At 27.3% G+C, this 25,930-nt stretch overlaps 1 protein-coding gene across 2 annotated transcripts in view; it reads left to right on the forward strand.

The window, feature by feature from the left end:
• The window catches only part of LOC107436142 (protein turtle homolog B), a 415,136-nt gene that overhangs the window by 306,442 nt on the left and 82,764 nt on the right, over positions 1–25,930 (forward strand). For both annotated transcript variants that reach the window (XM_071179194.2, XM_071179196.2), the window contains exons 3-5: positions 866–976; positions 7,065–7,265; positions 25,253–25,549. In XM_071179194.2, coding sequence (XP_071035295.2) covers positions 866–976; positions 7,065–7,265; positions 25,253–25,549 — 609 coding nt within the window. The remainder of the gene's footprint in view (positions 1–865; positions 977–7,064; positions 7,266–25,252; positions 25,550–25,930) is intronic.

The raw sequence follows: 25,930 nt of genomic DNA on the forward strand, positions 1-25,930 counted from the left end.
TTTTATAAAATAATTATTTAATTAATAAATAAAACATAATTTAAAGAAATATTGAATTAATTAACGAAGATTATTTATTTTCGTAAAGTTTCAAAAACTCATGATAGGAAATAAAAATTTTAATTAATATATTATTTGCATATTTTCATCAATTTCTAAAAGCTTATGATTAAAAAAAAACATTAGTTCATAAATCTTAAACATAAAGCTTGTTTATTTTCATAAACTGTCAGGGCAATAGCAACAAAGTAACTTAATTTATCAAAACAACTAACACTTTCTAGTAAATACTTTAACATAACCCAAAATCCGTCTCAATGAACCAAAGAGTAATTTTATTTCTAAACAATTTGTTTATTGCATCCATTATCAAATAAATGACACAATATTTGTTTTCCTTCCAGTTAAATTAACATAATTTTTAATTTCTTTAAATTTTTAAACATAATTTTAAAAAATGATTATTTAATTAATAAATTAAACGTAATTTTAAAAATAGTAAATTAATTAATGAATATTATTTATTTTCGTAAAGTTTTAAAAACTCATGATAGGAAATAAACATTTTAATTAATATAATATTTGTATATTTTTATCAATTTCTAAAAAAACCTTCATGATTAAGAAAAACAAAAAAAAACACTAGTTCATAAATCTTAAAAATAAAGCTTGTTTATTTTCATAAACTGTCAGGGCAAATAGCAACAAAGTAACTCAATTTATCAAAACAACTAACACTTTCTAGTAAATACTTTAACATTACCCAAACTCCCTCTCAATTAACCAAAGAGTAATTTTATTTCAAAACAATTTGTTTATTGCATTCATTATCAAATAAATGACACAATATTTGTTTTCCTTCTAGTTCCCCCTAAAAAGCCAATTATAAAAGACCAAAGTGAGGATGTTCTGCAAAGGGTGTCTGGTCCCCATAATCTCGGCTCCAGATTAATACTCATTTGCGAGGTAGAAGGTGGTAAGTAAAACCAACTTCATCTTAAAAGTAATGCATAAAAATTTCGCTGTCTAAGTATCCCTCGCAGCATTGCACCTTTAAAGATGATTAAGTTAATTGAATTGTTTGGCATTTTGCTTAAGTTTCTTTTTATTCATAAGATTGAGAAAATGCTTAATATTCTCTTATCAATTCGCTAACAAATTAAGTTGTAATTACGGAATATTTATGATAAAATTTTTCATTAAGTTACGAGACGGAATTGTGCTGATGTGTGATTAAAATTTTATTCCACACGCAGTTGAATTTTATTCTTCAAGATTTGGCGAATTGAAAAAAAAACAACATTTATGCATAATTTTGTAACACATGCGTTGGTATTTGTGTTAATTCAAATTAAGTAAGTATACAATGACCAACGCATGAAAACAACCATGTATTCTAAAGTAATATAATATAAATAAAATAAATTGTTTTAATAAAGTACAGAAGCATTATGAATACGTTCAAATGAGTAAAATGTTTTTATTATACCCAAACACTTTTAGAAATATTTCTAATATGTAATTTTGTAAAAGTCTTATTTCGGTTACGTGCTTAATAATACGTTGCTAAGTAATATTTAGTGATTTAATATTTCAACTATGTTCAAATTACACTTGAAATACAGGCACTGATGTTAACTTTAATAAATCTGAATTGCCATCATTAAAATATCCTGGTATGTGTTTCGGTAGTTATAGCTTTTATCATCGAAATAGCTGTCTGATTTCCAGATTTGTTTCTTTGTGCATTATTTGTTGTTTTAAAATTCTTTAATTAGGGTAGGTTTTTGTAATATCTATAATTTAATATTGTTTTTAAATGATCTAGGATACGTAAGTGCTTGACTAGTATTTCTACAGTGTCAGTGATTGTTAGTAATTTAGCCTATTTTTTTTAATCAAGGGAAAGTGGACTAATACCGGGTAGCTAAGATTCGAAGGCTTGTTGGAGTTAAACTATTCAATGTGGAAATTGTCAAATTTAATTAAAATATTCATTGTATAGTTGTTTACAATACATCATTTTCGAAAAAGTCATTGATGTAATGCTTTTTTTTTAAAAATTATTTTTTTTTTATGGAAAAAGTCAAATCACTCGGTTTTAACCCACTGGTACTACATACGTTAACCATATGCTCAATTTAGTAATGCTAGAATATGAGTGAAAAAGTAGCGGGCACTTCTATTTTATATGACTATTTTAGAAAAATTTCCATTTAATTTACATGTGATGGTAAGTTAATTTATATTACAATACATTTCCCGCATACCCACATTTGGGGGGGGTCGGGATAAATTCTACCTTATATGTGATGTAGTCAAGACCGTACTCAAGGAGGGGAGAGAGAGTTTCAATTGCTCTGATCCCGAAACTACTAAGGGCCGACATAAACTTCTTGCAAAAATATAATGCTTATTATTTCTTGAAAGAAAATTGCTGAGAATTTTGTTATACTAGTGGGTTGCGCTCCCTGCTCGCTAACGCTCGCCAACCCCCGAAATTTGCTACGCAATCTTATATGGTTCGCTTCGCCAACCTCGCTTCGCTCGCTACTGACTTAGGTACATTGCAAATGCACAAAATTCTAGGAATTCAAAGCAATCATTCAAATCCATATAACAACTTTTTTTTAAAAAAAAAAATACTTCTTTTTAGTAAATACTAAGTCATTAAAATAAATTTGAATTCAAATAAATGACATGTCATTCGTTAAACCTATTAGAAATGTGCTATAGTATAAAATCTTAAAGCGTAATAGCACGACTGAGACTCATTTTTCAATGAATAACTAATAACAATAATAAAGCAAATAAATTCTAGATATAAATCAAAAATCGTCAAATAAATTCGTAATATATAAATTCGTGGAAAAAAGAGCTTTCAACAAAATACTAAAATAGAGATCTATCGACAAAGACTACTCACTTCTGCCTAGCTTAATAGTATGAGTTTGATCTCTCTGGTTATTTCAGTTTACGCTTTTAAACGCGCTATATGTTGAGCCACCTCACTAGATTTGGCATGTGACATCTTTAGTGGCAATAATTAGCCGATTGACTACCGCTGCCATTCGGGGAGTTGTAATAAGGCTTTTTTTTGTCGCAGTGTAAGAGAAATATATATATATATATATATATATATATATATATATATATATATATATATATATATATATATATATACATGTGCAAGAAACTACGGTTTAGTATGAAAAGGCCTAAAAATATTTCTACAAAATAAGAAAATAAGATTTTTCGCTTTTTTGAAGGAGCCCGTAATAAATTCTGTCCCGGAACACGTATTAGAAATCAACCTTGGGCGCAGTTGTCTTCTTCCTCCGCTGCACTGCAGCTTAAGTGGGCCCATCATAGACTCACATCAAGATATTACCTAGTCTTACTACGATAGAAGAGGTTATAAAAATGAAGCAGAACAGTGCAACTATTGGACGACATGATTATTGTTTGTTAGGGTATAAATCGTTAAAAAGCGTATAAGCCGGAATAAGAATTATTTTTAAAACTCAAATGACCAATATTTTTAAAGCAAAAGACCACCATTAGAGAGTTGGCAAAGTAAAGCAAACACAGGCCCCCTAAATTAATCAACAACACGCTAATATTGTAGGCATTTTTTCCTGGCTAGTAAAGTGTAATTTAGAGTTTATCCTCTGAAAGCAGAACTAATTTCTGCACAATTGAGGTACCAGGTCTTATTCCAACCCCCTTTTTGTTATTGTGTCAGTTTCTGTATTTTTTTGCCAGTAAGTAATATTCGCATTTAAAAATTTTACTGTCAAAGTTTACTTTGTGCGAAATTAGTCAGTACCATAGTACTCTAAAATTAGATATTTGCTTTTTTACTTCCCAAAAATAAAAAAATAAAAAAATAAACAAATATTTCTCACAATGCATAAAAATTATTTATGCAATGTTATTTAGTTCGTAATGTAATTTTTTTTGTTCATAAGCAATTTTTGTAAGTACATTAAATTTAATTATTTGTTGATACTTAATTCAAAAAAAAATTATTTTACAATTGCGTATTAAATAACGTGAGGTAATTATAAATTAAACACTTCAATATTAAATAATTTTTGCTTGCTTTATTTAAATAATAATTATTTGGTGGTGAAATCTGCCGTTGTCATGTCTTGCTTTTATATGCATATAGAAAAATATTCTTTAAATTTAAATATTTAATCTTCCGTCCCATCATTAGTTGCAAACTAACCATAAATTCGGAGTGGTAGAAATGCTTATTAGCCTTTACGAAATTGCAATTAGGAGGTTGTACATCCTAAAATTGGCTTCATCCCAAATAACCTAATTATGTGACATCAAGTTCGAAAAGTGCTTTTTCGACGTATGCAGAAAATAAACGAACACGTTATTTAATTAAGTTTATTTTAAACCATAAGGATTGTGTACTTGTTCTTAATTAGGTTTAAAACTTATTTTTTCTCGTTCATTTTTTGAGATGAAAACAATCATGGTTGCTGTTTTAATGAGCTGTTTTAATTTTCTGAATTGTTTTTTAGGGAAAGTTGCTCGGAGATATTTTTTCTTCAAGATTTATTGTCAGTATAATTTTAAATAAGGAATACAAAATAAGATGATAAATTGAAATTCGTTTCAAATTTGTTTTTAAATAGAATGTAATTACAAACAGTATTGATATATTACGGTTAAATTAATTACAAAAAAATACTTTTTCTTTTGAATAAGAACAATGTTTCTACTTAGATAATATTTAATTAAAATATTATTTAATAAATTATAATTTTCTTTTTTATTATCGTCTAATTAAAGTAAAAAGCAATTAAGGAGAAATTTAAAATTTCGTTCAAATGCAGTTTATTATCATTCCCGTTGCAAAATCCCAATCTATTTTATGGGAAAAATTCTATTTTGTTACCATAGACAAATTCACGAAAATATTATACTACACTTTAAATATAATAATTATGAGGTTATTAAAACAAATGGTAAATTTTTAATTTTTTTTAATCACACTGTAAAAAATTGATATTCAAACGAAGCGAAACTTTCTTCGTTTTTGACGAAACTGTTTCCTGGTATAAGCTCCGAGCAAACTTTTGAAACTCTCCAAAGTGAAGAAAGAACTATCGGCACTTCTTAGGGGAAATGAATTAAAAACCACCAAATTTATAGAATATTTTTTCATTCTATTTCTTTCAAAAAAGAAAATAACGTATAATGAATCTATCTCTTCTAATAATTAATCACATAATCGCGGACACCATAAGGCGGATCAATGCCATTGAAGCAACCCAAACAGAACAGATAAAACAGGGAGATGAATTACACACATGCCCGAAACGAGATTTGAACCCTGGACCTTCCTGGTACGAGGCCAACTCCGTGACCACCATACAGCCCGTTCGGCTGTTTTCGATTTTCTAGTCCTTATACTAGTTTCGTCGTTCTTGTTCACAATCTTCTACACTGCACTACGATAAGATTTCGAGTTGAGGAAGCATTCTCGTCATATATTTGAGAGCTAATGTTTCGTCACAAAACATGTGATTTTGTAGCTAAAGAATTCTGAAAATTATTGATAGGATTGCTGAATCGTCAAAATTGAGAATTTTACTTCTGAGAGTGTAATGAAGTGTTTTTAAGCCACGAATTACTTAATAGTCGTTGTTTATGTATTTGAATACTTATTAGTACCGCTTGTTTGAACTGCTGCATTTAAGCTAATTTATTGCTTTTTTCTCCGAACAATCTCGTGTTTCGAAATATTTCAGTGGTTGTTGAGGTTAAGAAAATTATAGTTGATTTTGGCTAAAGATAATTCATAATTTGTTGTTATGGCCTAGTATGGATAGCTGCCATATTATCAAGAATTTTGAAATTCTAATTCCTATACAGTTTCTTATTAAGTAGTACAGTTTACATCGAGTTAAAAGAAGCTCTGGGAACTTAGGAAGAAAAAAATTCTGGTAATATTACCGTACCGTATGATAACATTAAGAAAAAACAATAATTCCGGTTGATAAAACCAAACGAGTTGGTATTTAAACCTTCATTCGGTAACTTTTTCGCTCATATGATAACGGTTTTCCGGTAATTCTGGCTTTCAAAATTGAAGTTCTTATAACAGCACATTTATTAAAAAATACTGAACTGAAAAATAAATTTTACTGAATAAATAGTTTCTAAGCCATTCTCTTTGGTATCATGATAAAAATAAAATATTTTACAAAATTTTCAAAATTTTATCGCATATTACTAAATCATATTTTATTGCTTATTTTGTACCATTCTTTATACCATTCTCAGTGTAGAATACCAATATCATACAATTATTTTTGTAGCACTACACTTTTTTCAGTATAGTTTAATTTCTTGAATTTTAGTGTTAATTTGTGTCATATTATGGAAACATAACTTTTGTTTGGAATTTATCATTACATGGATGCAATAAAAACGTACTTTGTATACATTTTGCATTTTTATTAAATGCTTCATTCATTATATTACATTATCCCTTTGATGCAGATGGGACAGTTGTGTTTTCTTATGTTTCTTATGTTTTTTTTCTTCAAGCAAAAATATATTTTGCTTTTTTTTTAATTATAAAAAATCGTCTTGTTTTAATTATAAAAAATCGTAAAAATAATCGTCCTGTTGTATTATCTGAATAATATTTACACTAAAATATAAAATCGAAAAAAAAACTAAATTTTTTCATATATATTCAAAAATTTATAAATAACTGATTCCATAATTTAAAGAAATTTTAATGCTGCATATCTGTTTCACATAGTTTTAAATAACAGCAAATAAGCACAAACTGGATTTCGCAACAGTAAATTATTAAAATGCAAAACGTAAAATTTTTCACTTATTTTGACCAAAATAATACAAAATAGTAAAGAAAGTACTAAAAGTATTTTTAAAAAAAATCTTTTAGAATTCTTTAATAGGAGGAGGGTGTATTACATAACATATATTACTATTTCTTAAAAAAATGTATAAAAATTGTAGTTATCTTATAAAAAATAAAAGCACTTTTATTCTTTTTTTATTTTCAGGTAAGCCACCCCCAACAGTGACATGGTGGAAAGATTCTATTCTATTGGACGATAGTTATCAAGTTCACTCGCATATAGTTCGGAATGAGCTGGTAGTTGATTCCTTGGATCGAAACGATCTCCACAGTTCTTTCTCTTGTCAAGCCTCCAATAATAATATATCCGCTCCTGTCGTAACATCTGTCACATTAGACATGAATCGTAAGTTTCACTTCTTTTGCTTTCTTTGGAATCCTATCGCTATATATAAATTATATATATATCTATATATTGACTAATGGAAATAAAGTGTTACCTTTTTTTTGATTTTGAAGGAAGATAAATTCTATTTTCTCCCGAAGACACTTAAAATTTTAGATAAATATAAAAACAATCGAAGAAAGTACACTTCTAAGCTTTAAATTTAGGGGAATTTTTTAGTGGTTTTTGATAGAACTTCAATGTAATAAAAATTACAGGGAATATATGTTTGAAAATTATGTAAAGAAAAGACTGATTTATATTGCTTATGCATTTTTTATTTCCGCAATTGTATATTTTATTATTTAAAAAAAGGCGAAACAACATTACAACATTTTCAATTATTCACAGTTTATATTATTTATTAGACTTTTAGATTTTATTAGACATTTGATTTTTTATTAGACATTTTGGTTCCTGCAAATTATTAAAGTTTTAATTTCCATAATTATTTCGTGCTAAAATACTTAAATGGAAAAGTGGAGTATCATTCTGCCTAAATATTATTTAGAAATAGAAATATTTTCCAAGTGTTTCAAAATTTTACTATGTTAATTAATTCTATTTTATTTACAGAAAATAAAAAAGTAACTAATTCAGCTATTTTAAAAAATTTTTATGAATCTGTAAGTTTTTTTTTTTTAAAATTTAGATAAATTAACTATTTTTATCCGTATTGGCAATACTAATAGAAGTAAATACCTGAAGTGCCAGTAAAATTTACATTATTGATGTTAAGAAAAAAAAAGGAATTAAGGGAATTAATTTTTGTGCTGTTGCTGCTTCTTACGACGCTTGGACTTGCCAACTTCACTAGCCATTCGGCATGAAAATTAAGTCAGGACTGTGTACCTTTTGTTTGACCATCGCACTTAGTCGTGAAACTACTTCCTCAATTAAGATATAAAAGTTAAAGGGAAGAAACATTTCTTCAGATCCCTATACTCATGGTTCTGCTCAGTGACAAAACACAGGACGATTTGACAGATTTTACGAGAACATATATCGCATGTACTTGGTGGGTCTTAGCGGAATTTTTGAACGAAACCGGTCGCTTCGTATCTGATTTTGATTTCCTAACCACTCAGCAATCATGTCCCCGACGTATATGTAAAGTGTGTAAAACATTAAAACACGAAAAATTTGAAATGATGTTTGCTTTAATGATTGGATATTTTTGTGGTTTAAAAGTTTAGTCTTGGTAATTCGTATGTAAATGAACTACTACTAATTGATAGTGAATTTTCAAACTCCGCCACTGAATGATATTTTTTTAAGAGAACAATGAATAATTATTCAAAATTCAGCTGATATAATAATAAGTAACTTATTGAAAAAATATAATCATCATCATATCCGGCTAGACAGCCCAGGGTGGGCCAGTGCCTTCCTTTGAATTCGAATCCACTTCTCTCTAGTTTTGACACTTGTTCGCCAGTTTTTCTCCCTTAGAGTAAGGAAATCAGTCTCAACTAAATCCAGCCATCTCATCCTGGGTCTACCTCTTTTCCTGTTAGTTAAGGGTTTGTGTAATAGGATTTTTTTTAAATTTGAGCCATCATTCCTTCTGAAAATGTGAGATGCCCAGTTCATTCGATTTATTTTTATGAATTTCACAATATCTGGCTCCCTGTAGATTTTATACAGTTCAGTATTATATCGTCTTCTCCAGGAATTATTTATTTTTATCCCACCTAGGATGGCCCTCAAAACTTTTCTCTCAAAAGTGTCAATTTTATTTTCACCAGCTTGAGTTAGGTTCCAGGTCTCAGAGCCATAGTTAAGTATTGTCCTAATTAATGTTTTATAGAGTAAAAGTTTTGTATTTTTTCATAAAAGAGAGGATTTGAAAAAACGTTTAAAACCATAAAAAGCTTTATTTGAACAAATTAGACGACTCCAAATCTCATTGTCTATGTTATTGTCGGCAGTAACTATTGAACCAAGGTAAGTAAAATTCTGAACAGCCTAAAAACAGTGGGAACCAATCTCCAGATAGGATTCACTAGAATTTAATTTAGCAAGTACAGGCATGCATTTGGTCTTATCGGAAAAAATATAAAACCATTGATAAAATAAGTTAATTTTTTGAGAAATAAATTCTCCACCTATTCTTTACTTCAAAGAAAAATACGAATTTATTTACTAAGTATTTTTTCTTTGGAAGTTATAGGTGATAATTTGAAAAAGGAATCTATTTCTGAATAAAACAAAAGCAATAAATCAATACATATTAGATAAATGAACCAGTTTTCATTTTGTAATCATCTTTAGAAAAAGAATATTTTTTCTTGAGTCTGAATGAAATATTGGTTTCATATTTCATTTTTTTCCCCAAACAAAAAAGTATGAAAAGAAAAATCGCATTCTTTATAAAAGAAAGAATGAAATAATAGTTTTGTGAAATTACCGCATTAGGCAATAAATTATCGTCAGTTGAACCCTATTTTGCTTTACTATCTCCGTATAATGTTGCTGCTTCTAAAGTGAAGCTTGAAAAATGATATTTATTCACATAATTCTTTTGAAAAGTGAAAGGAAAACAAAACACGAAAGCCTTTCAAAGTAAAGTGTAATGTTAGAACTTTGGTCTTTTAGCATTTTGCCAAGTAAAGTTTTAAACAGCACAAATAAAACATAGTAAATTTTGTCTCAAGATGAGCACGGAATTATTAATGTTCAATAGACTGGTGAAAGCACAAAACCCCCAATTCACAGATAATCTCATTTATTATGCTAGTAAAATTTATTTTTATTTTTTCTAAACAATGGTAATGGTTTAAAAATGGTTTGCTTGTAACAAAAAAAATTTTTTTTTTCGATATTTTCTTCCAACTTATTGCTTTTATGATAAAATTGACTTTAGTTTCTTGAAATATTCAATATTGAAATATTCATGAAATATATCAATATATAAACAAGAGTCTTCCTCTGCGTCTAAAAATTTAATTATAATTCAGAAGTAAAGAGAGAGACACACGAGCAAAGTGGTTTAACCAATAAGGTTAGAAAAACAGGCTTGAACACGATAATTATAAGGGGAAAAAAACGAAGCGTGAAAGAGTAAATTTAGCGGGAAGCCCAAGAATTCGGATAATATCAGATAATTTATATTCGAATAGTATATTATTCTGATGACAGTTTCCACATTGCAAAGATTTTGAATAAACTTGAGCTTAAAGTCGTTTTTCCCCTTGTAAATAAAACAATTTTCACCAACATCAAAGAGTCTGCTACTGATATTAATAGCTGTCTTATATAACTATGTATAGCCCATCCCTATACATAGTTATAATTCTATTCACAAGCTTGAGTTTTCTTCCGCTTAAATCATTCAACCCTGCTCTTCATCTACCAAACATTTTTTTCCGGAGCCATTCCATATTTTTTAAAAAATTCTAATAATTTAATTAATGATCTTTCTAGTACCCCACTGTTTCTCAATACAGTAAAACCAGTTTTTCTGCGGTGCATAGGGACCGCATAAAAGAAATCGTACAAAAAAAATATTCGAAAATTTTATAAATTCTTACACATAATAACAACTTTGTACGATATACAACCTAAAACTTTTTTATGCAGTGGATAGGGACAGCATAAAAAAAGTCGGTCTCAGAAAATACATCAATGATTCATTAAATAGATATGAGAATGCTTTCAATTAAATTAAATAAGACCTAAAGAAATTGCAAAAATATTTAATTCTCCATTGTACATATACATGGAGAAGTTTTCAAATTATACATTAAATAGTTTGCTGCTACTCGTCGTAATCCAAAACGCGCATCTTCTTGGAATGAATTGGTTGAAAATCGCTTTCGTCGCTTCAAGATAGGATTTCAATTGATTCGTTTTTTGATACCATAAAGTCAGTGATCAGATAAAATAAAATAAAAATCATAAAAACTGCACATAAATAGAAACAAAATGGAAGCACAACATGTATATGTACATTGATAGGAAGCATTAAACTGGTGCTAACGCCGCTAAGATTCATATACCGCATAAAAATAAATCGCCACATCGGTGAAAAATAATAAGCCTCAAAAATAAAATCGCACAAAACCAATCGCATAAAAAAGGACCGCACAGAAACTGGTTTCACTGTATTTGGAAATTTGTTCTTATTTAATATGTTGCATTCTGGGGTAAAAGTCAAATTCTATCACACCTGTCTCTTACATCCCTTTTTAATTATCTTGTTCAAATTTGTTCCTCTCTCATTATTGGTTCAGCCACTTTGAGACACTTTACAGCAGTTACTTTCTTTTGATTCTCAACCAACATTTGTAATTTAGACGCAGAGAAAGGGTTTTATTTATACAACCGAAGCTATAGTATATCCATTTCCGCACTCTCATTTTGTGTAATCCAGCGCATTAAAAAATATACAATTTTCGTTGAAGTAAACATTCATTGCAGCAACATCAAATACTTAAACTTAAATTGTTTATAATTTATAAACACTTTAATTTTCCAAAAATCCCTTATAAAACTATCAGTAAATGTGAAGCGTATTATTGAAATCACATTATGTGTTCACCTAGCCCAATGAAAATAATGCAATTTTTGTTTTGGATTTCATTTGAATTATCAGAACTTTTATACGTTTTTTTTATTAAAGCCTAAAACAACGAAATTTTAATAGTTATTAAGTGGAGAGCAATCTTCTAGCTATTTAACTTTCCTTTTATTGCGTTTGAAAAAAAAACTATAATTCTCTTTGTTAAAAGCACCTGTGTTTAGAATTTATTTGCCATTCAACAAAACTATAGAAGCCTCTTTATTAGTATCTAGAACAACGTTTCTTAAAACATGCACTTTTTTAAATAATAAATACTATTTAATATACAAGAGGCTTATTAACTTTAAGGTAATCGTTTTAAAAGTGAATATCAATTCGAGTAAAAAATAAAACCAAAGGAAAGTAAGTGAATAAATAGCACCTACTCATCCACTTCGGTAATTTAACTTTAAAATAAACTTTTATCAGCCTTCCCTAAAGAATTAGGTTTTAAAATATTGGAGGAATAAAGATTAAATCATGCTAAAAAATACCATCTCGCACGACAGCACATACCACCATAAATTTCAATTAGTTTTTGAGCGCACCTTTACGTAAGCAAACGATTTTCCACCTGAATTCTTTTCTTCGAAAGAAAGTGTACCTTAGCGGCAGTAACTAAATTACAGGAATTAAAACTGGGAAATGAATTAAGGGTTAAAAAATAGTGTCTCATAAAATATGTTTTCCTTTTTTCGCCAATTCATCTGGTTGACATGACAGAGGAAGTGATGTAAATGAATTATTCCTGAGCGCCCATTCGCGACATATTTTTTTGTCGCGGCAAAACGTGATACTACGACAAAACGAGAGCACATATAAGAACTTAATAACTGTCTATCTCTTTCATCGCTATGCATGAGTGGTATTTAATATTAATGAGAGAGTCTTGCTTAACGGTCTTATGATCGCGCCTGCACAGTATGATCCTTAACTCGTTATACAGCAACCCGTAATTCGTAGATTTTATGAAGCGTTGATTAAATCACTAATGTTCTCGAATTTTCCCCTCTTAACAGTTTTGGTTTTATCCACACTCTAAGGAAATTTGTAATGTATGCAGGCGGCGAAAGGGCGTCCATGTGTTAAGGCGTTTTTTCATTGGTTAAAGTTCCGAAGATAATTAATTTTTATACCTTATTATTTAAAGGTTAGAAAACAAAAAGCATTTTTTCATTTATATCAATATTAAATGCCATTTAGCCAATGTATGGAGTTAATTCACGTTATATATATATATATATATATATATATATCTATCTATCTATATATATATATATATATATATATATATATATATATATATATATATATATATATATATATATATATATATATATATATATATATATATATATATATATATATATATATATATATATATAATGTAATATAGAATGCCTTATACGAGTCTTTCGACTCTAAACCATAAGCTTAAAATATATTTGTCTATTTAAGATAGAAATCATTCTTTCACAAAGAGTTATATAGAAAGTCAAGATGCCAATTACAAAATGTCTTATTTCTTTCTTTATTGTCTTTAATTGTCTTATTTCTTTCTGAGTCTAATGCACTTAGTGATATAAAAAGTTAGAAAAAAATGTGAAACGTTTCCTATGTCACTTGAAAAGCTTAAAAATTATGTTAGTTAAGTAATCAAATTATCAGGCATTTATTTTTACTTCAGAAAGAAAAGTTAAATATGTTATATGATTTCCATTAATTCTTCTATAACTACCATATAAATTTCGCTAAATATAAACAAAAAGTTTTAATGTGTTTCTTTGACATGCGCGTGTATTAACATCGAGTGACAAATATTTAGATAAATCTATACATCTTTGTAAGTTTTGAAAACTTTCAAGTTTTGGAATACAACAATTTCGGCTTTTGCGTTTAACTAGTATCAAATCAAAATGTACAAAATCACTTCGCTTACTAAAACAACTATATTTTATAAAACTTATATCGATTCAAAGAAAATCTCAGAGCTTCAACATACATTAAAAAAATCAAAAACAATTTGGTTTTAGAAACCTTAAATTCAATCTAACTTAGTTAAGAGAAGAAAAAAATGTATATAAGAGCAGAATTTCTTTGGATTTCATGTTGATACATTGTATTGTGATAAGCCAAAGAATCTTTCATTCAGTACAATCGAAATCTCAATTGATGCTACCCAGAATCAAGATATTTTTCAATCAATGCCAAATCCGGTAAAAATGACTCTTACAACACAAAATCCAGCAAATGTCAGTAGAAAAAAATACTTCACTGGTATATTGAGAAGAATTTTTATGAAATGTTCAATAAAGTAAATACATTTGAAGGTGTTAGATTTAAAGTTTCTAGATTTTCAAAAAGAGTGTAGAGTCAATAAATAAAAGTCCTTTATTTTATCTCCATAACAATAAAAATTCTTTTTCAAAGCTCATATCTTGTTAAAAATATTTTTTTTTCTTTATTGGAGAAGAAATTGCAAAATTATAAAAAATCTTGTTTCTTTTCACTGTTAGAAACGATTTGGGCTTGTTGAAATATAATATAGTTCAAATTTACTGCAACTTTAATTTTGAACTAGTTTGAGCAGTATTATCAAAATTTCTTAACTTGATTAAATTATATTACGGTTTTCTTGAGCGAGAAAGATGGTTATCACTAATAATTTGTCAGTAGTAACTTTGCAGTATTTATGGATTTTAAAACTATATTTGCAATTATCATTTTTAGTGGTGAATTTTCAAAATGGTTTAGAGCAGAGAAATTATAGTACAAGAAATAAATTTCTCTAAGAGCGTAATCTGGCATTTTTATGCATCCTAAAAATCTGGCATCCCTTGCATCTTAAAAAGTAGATTAAACAATTGAGATTTCATTTATAATCACTTATTATTTAAAATTAAAAAAGGAATCATTGATTAATGAACACTTTCGACTTCATTAGATTTTGCAGGAACAAATTAAAATATTACTTGTAAACACTTAATTTTGACATTAATATAAAACTAGTAACATATTTTGAAAAAATTCTATATAATGTTTAACTTAGTTCTGCAATAACTTTTCTAAAATGGTTGAAATTTCAACAAAAAAATCAAATGTCTACATTTTCTTTTCTAAATCAAACAATGTTTCAAATTAAAAGAAATATAATAAATGAAATTCGCCTGCGTATTTACAAAATGTTTAACATCTCCATTCAAAATGTTTGTAATTCTCAAATACTACATTATAAATTCAATAATTCTAAGCTAGTACGCTGAGCAATAGTACTTGAAAATTGAGACGAATGCGTGCTTCATAATAGTATTGAATTTCGGTTAAGTCATTCAGTTATTGAATTTCGGTAAGTGACTGACCATTTCTCTTATTATGCAAGCTGTTTGTTTGAAACCCAAAACAAATGTTATTCATGCGTTAATTCAGCTTTGACCGGACAGTTCGTAAAGTGGGCACATTCTGCGTTAAATTCACAAATCGACTGAAACCTTGTCAGAGGATGATATAAAGAATTTATGACACCAGGATACTCAATAAATATGTTTCTGATGTGTTACACACATTTTAATTTAACGTTTCTATTAAGTTATACACATTTTAAATAAACTAATTAAAAAATTGCATTTTGTCAATAAGTAATACAGTTGGGGAAGAAAATCGAACACAATGTTTTAAGGATTTGAAAATATTTAAAATATTTTATTACACTTTTAGTATAATCAATTCCACGTTGTTCCAAGATACCAGTACGTTGAGCCATTACAGCACAAACTGGCAGCAATCTTAATGAAACGAATCATGCTGTTTAAAATAATATCAAGATAATGAACAGAATGATAATACTAAGATTTCAGTAAATTTTTTATCGTTATTACGTTCCATACAAACCTTAAAAACAAACATAAATTATCAAACGTCCCTTTTGATGCTAATGCGGATTTACATTTATAATTTTAGGTCACTAAAGTTGTGTAAATAAACGTAACAATATATTTCAAAAATATTTTTAACTAAGCAATTTATTTGGGATTACAAAATTTTATCTAAATTACACTGTTTGTATAATTTGCCATATAAATATGTGATAGATTATATATGGGATATTTCTCACGGACTGTTTTTTCTTCTTCAAAATTCACGGCTTAATGATTTTTCAATTTATGGCAGAATTAACACTAAAACAGCAGGGTTTTCGACAAAGCAAGGCCACCATTGGGGTTTCATTTTTCTTTTATAAGAAATTGATGTGATTCAAAAGTAATTTTTTTTAAAAATTAGTGGATATTGTTGAAAATATAATATATAAGAGAATTTAGGATCTAAAGGTTTTTTTTTCCATTTAATTTAATTATCGCAAGAGGCAATTTAACAATTCAGTGTAAATATTGCAGCAGAAAAGAAAGTCATCAGCAAATAAACAGAAGATAAGAATATTAATTATGCTAAATATTAAAGAATTAACAAACTTATCTTAGTATGTTCTAATTTATATTTATAATTTTAATTAGTTTTGGTCAGAAACATTTCTTATTTAAGCATCTGAATTCGGACTCAATATTTTTATACATGATATAGATAGGCGTATTAAAAGTTTAAATTACCACCTTTCGCATTGCTTATTTAGTTTACAAAGATTTTTTCTAAAATATGATAAATTAGGTTACCTAACATATTTACTTGTTTTACCAGTGTTAAATTGTTGTAGCAAATTCATTTTTATGTGATATTTTAATAAGCCTTTTTATCAATCCACAGCTTTGATTCACTTAAAAATTTTAAGTCTCTATATAATTTAACAACTCGCATATGATGAAATAATATACTGATATGGATTGCATTTAGGTCAATTTTTAATTTTTATTTACATAAATAAAATTTTAAAATATGATAAATTAGGATACCTACTATGCTCACGTGTTTTAACAGTTCCAAATTTTTATCGTAAATTCATTATTGTTAAATTTTTAATAAGCCCCTTTGTCAATCCACGACTTTGATTCCCTTAAACATTTTATGTATTTCAATATTTTTAACAACCTAGTTCCTGCATACAATAAAATAAAATATTAACATATATTGCATTTAAATTTTGTTATGTTTCTCAGTGATATATGATACAAATCAAAAAGCTCTTTAGACATAATCTATCGATATTCCTGCTTTCTTTCTGAAATAGCAGTCTTTCTGGCAATGTTTCAGATTAATAACTGTTCAAGATAATAAGTTCCTGGGAGAGTTATCGGAACAAATGTAATCCAGAAATAAATGGTGTATTTTGCTAATGGAGATATTTTCGAAGCACTTTTCTACTCCATCATTCGCTTGTTACAATTAGGCACCAGACCGGAAACTCTCCATTAATGTTGTTAAAGGCTCTCTCTGCATACTGTAATTTACAAAATATTTCAACTGCTTATACAATGATGAGGACATTGCTGCTTAAATTGGTTATGAGTTAGGCCTAATGGTTTTCTTTTCGAATAACTTACTAACTCTTTTATAACCGAAGTTTGTTTTCTTATTTCATTACAAGTTTTACACAGACCAAAAAGGTTGTTTAGCTTCATTTATTTTGAATTGAATTAAAACAATACAGTTTTAGTTTATTTATGTTAGAAATATATGCTAATCCTTTCACAATGCATGCTTGTAGCAAGATTTAAATTGCAATAAGTCGTCGGGTAGGTTAGTAATTACTCCAAGATTAAAGTGTTTTCTTTTCTTTTTTTATTATTTCAATATAAGTTTTATAAGATATAAAAAATTTCAACAGTTCCATTCATTTGGGACTTTCCTATAATATTAAGATGTTATTTATGTATGTTTAAAATATCTATTTTCTGTATATCTATCAATAATCTTATAGGTATACATGAATTAATATGCAATTCGTAATCGAGTTATTCAGTGGATTGTTAAAAAGTTTGTTCTGATTTCACAATAAATCTAACTGAGAGTTAACAATTTCTTTATTTTAGTTTATTTTCAATACTATAAATGAAATGCTTTTGTGATTAATACATATTTTATAATTGAAAAATTGTAATTCAATTCGTGTTATCAGTTTGCTCCGTGATAATTTAAAAGTATTATAAGCAAATAAAGAATTCAAAATTTAATAAAAGCTCAACTAAGCTACTTTGGACGCCGTGTCTAGCATGACCTATAATTAAACGTCAATTATTGCATACATTTTTTAATACGATGGTTGCCAATTTCAGTATTTCAAAATTTGTAGCTTTTCAAAATTTAAAACTGGCAATCTCTTCAAAAATATGTATTTTCCTTATCAGGGTCAAAATGACCAGCTTTGGCTACTAGAGATATTTCTATGACTATTTATTTAACCTTCCAAAGTAGAGGCACAAAACTTTGACACAGCGTATTTAGGAACATTTAAGATATTAAAAAAAAAACTTGAACTTCAAAGCTCACGTGAATAAACACGTAAAACAACATACGAAGGAAAAAAAATGGTCAAAAGGACCACAATAGTCTTCTAGTGTTATTCTTGTAGAAATTGTGGTAGTTAAGGAAAGTGTTAAAATTATAAGTATTATAGTAGGTCATGCAGAGAAAAAATCCGGCCTCAATTATTTTTGACCTGCCTCTATTGGAATTTAATCAAATATAACTTAAAAATTTTCATTTAATGCTTAGTTTGCACTAAAAGCTGAGACTAAATACCAGAACGTATAATTAAAAAATCATAGTAGACAATCTAAACCTACCGACGATAGCCAAACTCTGATGAAAATAACACTTTAATTTGGACATTTGCTTTAAAGTTTGTACTCATTATTCCAATGTCCTTCTGCATTGAATTATACGCCCAGAACTAGTTGGTATTGTTTAGTTGCTTCCACATATTAAAAAAAGATAGATTTACACTAAAATATTTAAATGCAAATAACATGTAAATTGTAATGGTGAATTTCAAAACGGAAAAATATTTAGGCTTTGAACGTGATTTCCTAGAAGTTTTAGAATTACTTTGCTTGTGAAAATAAATCTTTATTATTATTCATCCGTAGACAAACTGTCAAAGAACGGTGATTAAACAACATATACATGGAATGTAATATGACTTATTAGGCACCAAAGAAAGGTTATTATGCAGTTACTGTTTCTTATGTAGTTAGGGTTTATGCAGTTACGGTTCAAAAATACTATAAAATGCATTTAAAAGAAACTTCCAAAAGTAGTAAGCAAAAAATAAATTTTCTAGCCGTTTTTTTACACACATAGAAAGTCTTAATTTATCAACAATGCTTTTAAAAAAATTACTGAAAGGTTTTAACGCAGCTAAATTGGTTCTTATTATCCAGAACTCTTATTTTTTAAATTACTCAGATTTATGTCTTACACGAATTTCCAAAAATTACTTTGCTCTTATTTTTCCTATCTTTATATGAATAAAAGATATATAAAATAAATTGCTCTTCAATTTCTAAACTTTCTCGAAATGAATTATTTTAAATGTATTTTGTTTTCACTGTTGTGAGAATGATTTACATTAAAAATAAATAGTGGAATAAATATGTACTAAGACATAATAAAAAATAAAAATATGGAGATAACTATAAATAACATTGTAGAAAAATATACATTAAATTCAAAAATAATAATACAATTTTTAAAACTTGATTTTTGTATACGCAATTTTTTTTAATTTTGATTTTGCTTCGTTTTTTTAATGCTGGTAAAGATCTTCAAATATTTTATTTAAAGTAATATCATTATCTAGTCTAGTCCACTTACATATACATTTTTATTTAAGATTAAATTCATTTTAAAATTGGAATTTTGAATTTAATCATTTTTAATGGTAATTATTTATTTGATTTATTTATTTGATCTAGTTTAAATATAAAGCAGTCAAACTTCATTCTTCGTGTTTAAATAAATCCTCTCCATTTGAAATTTGAATTGAAAATATGTTGCTGGATTATTCTTGAACTAAATTTCAATTTCCATGTTTTGTTGTTCGTTTTTTACATTAATAATTAAAGAAATATAATCGGAACAAAACGTATCTAATTCATTTGCTAAACTTTTCATAGTTATTTTTATGTTTCACTTTTTATTTAAACAGCTTGATATATGTTCACATATTATTCAAGGTAGTATTTTTCTTGATTACCCCTTGTTTGGTAATTTATAGTTTGTTGTAATTTATAAGTGGTAATTTATAGTGGTAATTTATGTAGTTGGTTTCTAGAAAGATGTACTGATATACATTTCATTGGGCTATGAAATAAATATTATTGTCATATCTGTATTAAAATTAGGATCATAATTGATATTTCGCATAATTTTTTATCTTCGATTTTGTTATTGCTCAATGTACCTCGAGTAAAGGGAGAGTCTAAAACATCGATATTAACCATCAGTGTTAGTACTTTTTTGATACTCAATGAGACTTAATGGCCGGTATCTGACATACCGTTGCAAATAATATATATATATATATATATATATATATATATATATATATATATATATATATATATATATATATATATATATATATATATATATATATATATATATATATATATATATATATATATATATATATATATATATATATATATATATATATATATATATATATATATATATATATATATATATATATATATATATATATATATATATACTTAAAAGGAAAATCACCCTTCAAAACATATAATCCGTAACACAAATCAGCAATACGCATTTATTTATTCCGAATTTGAAAACGAAGAAATATTCATAGAAGTGATATAGAAAACGATATAAAACACATTTATCAAAAAAGTGTTTTTCAGCTATTGATAAACATTTATCACATTGATGTAAATTAATTATTAAGCTGTTGCGAAGAATTTGTATCTAAAATTGTAAATGTGCAACATTTTAAAACAATGTTATTTGTAAATAAATACTTGACTCGCACACTGATTAATTGCATCAGATTAAAAATTAACATTGACATAGAATTTGCAATGTTGTATATTGTACAACCAAGAGTTATGTTGGATAAAATTGTTATTAATATCTTTTCTCTTAAGGTTTCCGTTGATTGACTTTTCATTTCAACACAATTAAAACTTATTTTTATAATTCTGTTTAATTCTGTTAATTATACAAATACCTAGCTTAAGCTAATAAATCAAATAAATCTAAATGTAAATCAAATAATGTTTCTGCCGACAGTTTCAAAAATGTATAACTTTAGTAGAAAAAAAACATATTTTTCATACAAAAGTTTACAAAGAAATATATTTTAGCTAACGGAATCTGTAGCTTACACTTTAATTGTGGTTTTCGTTACAATACTGTGGAAGGTTCAAGTTGCAATAGACATACGTGTTAGCTTTTTTTTTCTTTTTTCGAATTATAACATGAATTATTTTAGAGAATGCCATTATCTTAGTTTTGCTTTAAAATGTAAGTACTATAGGGCTTTGTGTTCCAATTAAAGTGATTGAAACAAAATAGGTATAGCTTTAAAATTACTTGAATTCTGGATATTAAAAATTGTATAAAGGTTTGGATTTAAAAAAAATAACTGAAAATTTGAAAAAAAAAAATATTTCAAAATGCATTTTATATTTGATTAATATTAATAAATGTGTTTAAGTATTATTTAGTAATATTGATGTAAATATTTAAAATTATACAAATTAAATTTAGTATTTTACTTTGTAAGGCTAAATCCTCATGTTTTAAAGTTTTAACATATAATTGGTCTCAGACACCTATTGAATATTTTTCTAATACATCTAAATATTGCTCCAAGCAACACATTTTAAATACTAAACTATACCTTTTAAAATTTCAAAACATTATCAACAGTTCCACCTAGGAAGATTTCTCATTTTCTCGTTTTAATTTGCTGCATGGGATTTTATTTTGTTTATTTTGTTGCACAAATTACACTACAAAAGCTGTGACCAGAAGAAATTCTTCATTTTAAAAATTTTTGCTTTTATGGAAAATAGAATAATGACACATTTTTTCAACAGCTTTCAAAACGCAAACATGATTTGGTCTCTAAACATAATAAGGGCATATTCCGTTGCTTAACGATCCGTAACATCTTTGTCTTAACCGTTAACGGGTGCTTAGTAGACGGGTTGACTGCTCTAATAAAGCACGTGACAAGATTTCCGATCGTCTGCGAGGACAAGATTATGGGTAATCTACTTTACCCTCATGGGATTCTTGATTATGCTGCTGTCATCAGCAAACGAGCCAAATAAATCCAAACTATATTTTCAAAACATACAAATAAGTCCTTCGTATTCCTTCGATAGATTAGTTGAAATGTAATAATTTTCTATAGATATGTAATGAAGAATTTTATTTGCACAAATTATTTTTGAGGTAAACTAAATACTGTAAAATAGTATATGCTATTGATTTATAAAACTTTTTTAAGCATTTTGCAAATTTGTTCAGCAAGTATTAGAGCATTGAATTTTATACGTTTTTATCTCAAAGACGTGAAATGCACTTTATGCTTACAAATGATTTTCTTTGTAGTTACATGATGTCGTCTTCCGAATCCTATGTACATAAAACTATTTCATTAAAAATTTACATACAAATTTATACCAAATATATTGGTGTTCATGTCTTGAATTTGCAAATTTTGGCTTCTGTTTCTGTTTTTTAACACCGGTAATATATTTGCTCAACTTAGGAAAATATCGAAAACGTGCTGTGCTATATATACTAATTATGTGGGTGTTATTGCTAGAAAAGACCTCCCCATATACTGTGTAATTGAAAAAAATAACGTAATTGCTTCATGATTGGTTCCGTAAAAAGTGGCTTGGCAACTATTCTACTTCTATTGCTAATGCTACGAACACTAAAATCGAATTTCAAAACACTGTTGAAATAAAAAAAAAATTGAAATATTTTTATTTTTATTAATGCGTAGCTTACCATATAAAGATGCCAAATATATAAAAATCTCAATTTAGAAATTATTGTCACTTGCATTGATTTTTCAATTGCGCGGCAGTATAGCCTTAAGATATATGTTTCTCAATTTGATTATTCAAAAATCCCTAAATATAGTCCTTTTTTATAGTCATTTCATTGTGAAATCACGTGATTTTTGTAATAACGCAAACACAAAAATATTTTATTAAATTTGTTTGTCAATTAAGTCTATTCATAGAGATCTCAAACGAAGAAAATATCGTAACAAACGGTTTTTTTCCAATAATGAAGAGAAAACTACCAAAAAGGAATAAGAATATTCAGTTTCTGCAACCGATTTCGTCAAGAAATTCGACTGTACTACTGGTCTAAGATAATTTTGTTAAACTTAATGATCATTTTATTTCACAAAATGGGAGAAATTGACAAATATTGACAATCACACTAATTTTATGTTTATCAAAACGTGTTACCAGTTCAACCGGAGTTTAGGTAAAAATTAACACGAGCATGTTATGTAGGAACCATGATGACTTATGCAAAAATGAAGCAAAAAATTTATTTAGAATCAAATAGTTATCCCAATGCATTTTCATGTGAATTTTAGCAGGCAAGTAAGAGCAAGACATTCATTGATTAATGACATGCAATTATTTTAATATGTAAAAAATATTTATTTATCCAAACTTTTTGAAATTATATTTATTTGCATACAGCATAAATATATATGTATATTTTTTGTAAAATATATCTTAAAAACTTATGTTTAGAACACTTTAATTTGGAAAGAAATGTCGTCTTCAAGTCAATTTGTTTTCCAAAAATAAAAATAACGTCTTCCTTACAAATAAAAAGAAACATAAATTATTTCCACTGACAATTTTAAAAACAGATAATACCTTTAGAAGAAAACGAAGCGAAATTCCTTAAATATTCTAAAACTAATATTAAATTGAATATGCAAAAATCGACAAAATCAAACAAACACTATTTTAAATCTTTCACGCAAACATTCGGAAAAATAATCCGACATTTTGAATGGTAAATGTACTATTTTTCTATTACATTCGTAGATTATTTCTGTTTATTGCATTTTTCTTTCAGTATCATTTCTCTAAAGCAAGTTTCAACTTAAAATTGTACTATTTCTTTTCAAAAAATTTCTCATGTTTTAAAATTTTTCTTTTCTAAAAGCCATTGGTGATATTTTCACCTGCAAATTCCCACCTGGAAATCGATTTCAAAAGGATTGCAACTCTAGAGAAACGGGAAAACATGCTTTTGTCCCTTTTTGCGAATGCATTTGATTTTTAACATTTTAAGCGTATCTTGTGTGTTAAAGATAGAGGAATTTATTTCTTTTGCTACAGAAAACAGTTACGGAAGAATTTATTTTTATTTAATAATCCATCATTTTTGACGGTTTACGTGAAAGGAAATATAATATAGATTCCGAACTTGGGAGAAAACATTTTTGAATTTGTTCCGTCGGAAAAGTCATTTTTCAGCATTTTACAAGTGATTTATTACTCAGAATTTTGACTTTAGTGTAAACTAATTGCTTAACTCGTAATTAATAATAGGAGTTATCTTTTTAAACTGTTACGAAAATAATAAATAATTTTTCAGGTATAATTCAGACTTATTATCTATTTACTGTATAATATATATGATCTAAACATAGCTTTGATCGATTTTGAGAGAACAGTATTTTTCTTCTCTTGATTTTTTATATTTTTTTAACAGTATTTTATTATTTTTATATTTAATGGTTGGGCCTTAGATTAATTTTTAAATAGAATTTTTTCAGCATGTCTTACACGTTTCTGACTTTATTAGAACACCAAAAGGCTCGGTAATTTTTACTGAAGTGCTTTTTTAATGATTTTGGTAAAATTAACCATAAAATATAGTGTTATAATATGAATATAATTCGATAAATGATACAATATTTGGTAATCTTAACATAGTTCCATAAAGCATTAAATAAGAAAATTTAATCCGTTAAATAAATTTTTTAGTTTTGTGTTTTTTACTAAATGTTCTGAAATAAGAACTATAATTTCAAAAACATGAATTACCGGTAAACTGTTACTATACAAACGGAAAAATTGCCAAACGAATGGTTTATAAATGGTATTTATTTTGTTTTTATTACCAGAATTATTACTAAATTATTGCTACTCCTCGTTTACAAGAAATGTAATTACCATGTAGTACGGTAATTTTGCCAGAATTCTTTTTTCTCGGTGTAGTAATTTAAATTAATGTTTAAACATGCATGCCTATGGCGCACGTTATTATGTGCTTCCTAACCACCAAATATTAATAGTAACCAAAAACGTACGTTGATTCTTACTTATTAGTTCTAAAATATGAATCTTAAAATCTATATTATTGTTAGTTTTGTATTCTAACAATGCAATTTCTTGTTTCTTTTTAGTGCCACCTTTAGAAGTTCAAATTGAAGATAAAAAACGAGCTCTATCAGCACAAAAACCAGTAGAGTTGGTATGTAGGGCAGGTGGTTCACGTCCCCCAGCAAATATCACTTGGACGATAGGACGTCAACCATTAAAAGGAACAAAAGAAAAAATTTCTTCAGAAGGTAATATCACAACAGGACGATTAATATTTATACCAACAATCGAAGACAGAGGAAAAAACATATCCTGCAAAGCCGAAAACATGCTCATACCTGGTAGTGGAATAACAGACGAATGGCAAGTGGATGTCCACTGTAAGTATACGCTAATGATTTTCTTTAAACTTTTCCGACCCGGCCGATACACTGTAAAAAATTTCGGATAAAATTACTGTATAAAGTACTGTCATTCAGGGTGGATGTACTTTTTACCGTGAAATCTATTTTTACCGGAGGATGTTACGGAATAAAAAATCTGACAAAGTAGGATTTTAGGGTACAACTGTAGTACCAGCCGTCTCCAAAAGGTACTGTGGCAATTTATGATCTTAGTTAAACAACGTATTAAAAAGGCATTTTGGAAACATTTATGTTTTAAGGATTTATTTTTGAATATTCTATTTTCTTATAGTCATATATTTGAAGACACGAAACAGCTTTTAACAAATTTTGTAATAAGTCAATTGCCGAAAAAAG

The sequence above is a fragment of the Parasteatoda tepidariorum genome, chromosome 3, assembly GCF_982258835.1.
Source record: "Parasteatoda tepidariorum strain Cologne lab strain chromosome 3, Ptep-v5.0, whole genome shotgun sequence".
NCBI classification, from domain to species: Eukaryota; Metazoa; Arthropoda; class Arachnida; order Araneae; family Theridiidae; genus Parasteatoda; species Parasteatoda tepidariorum.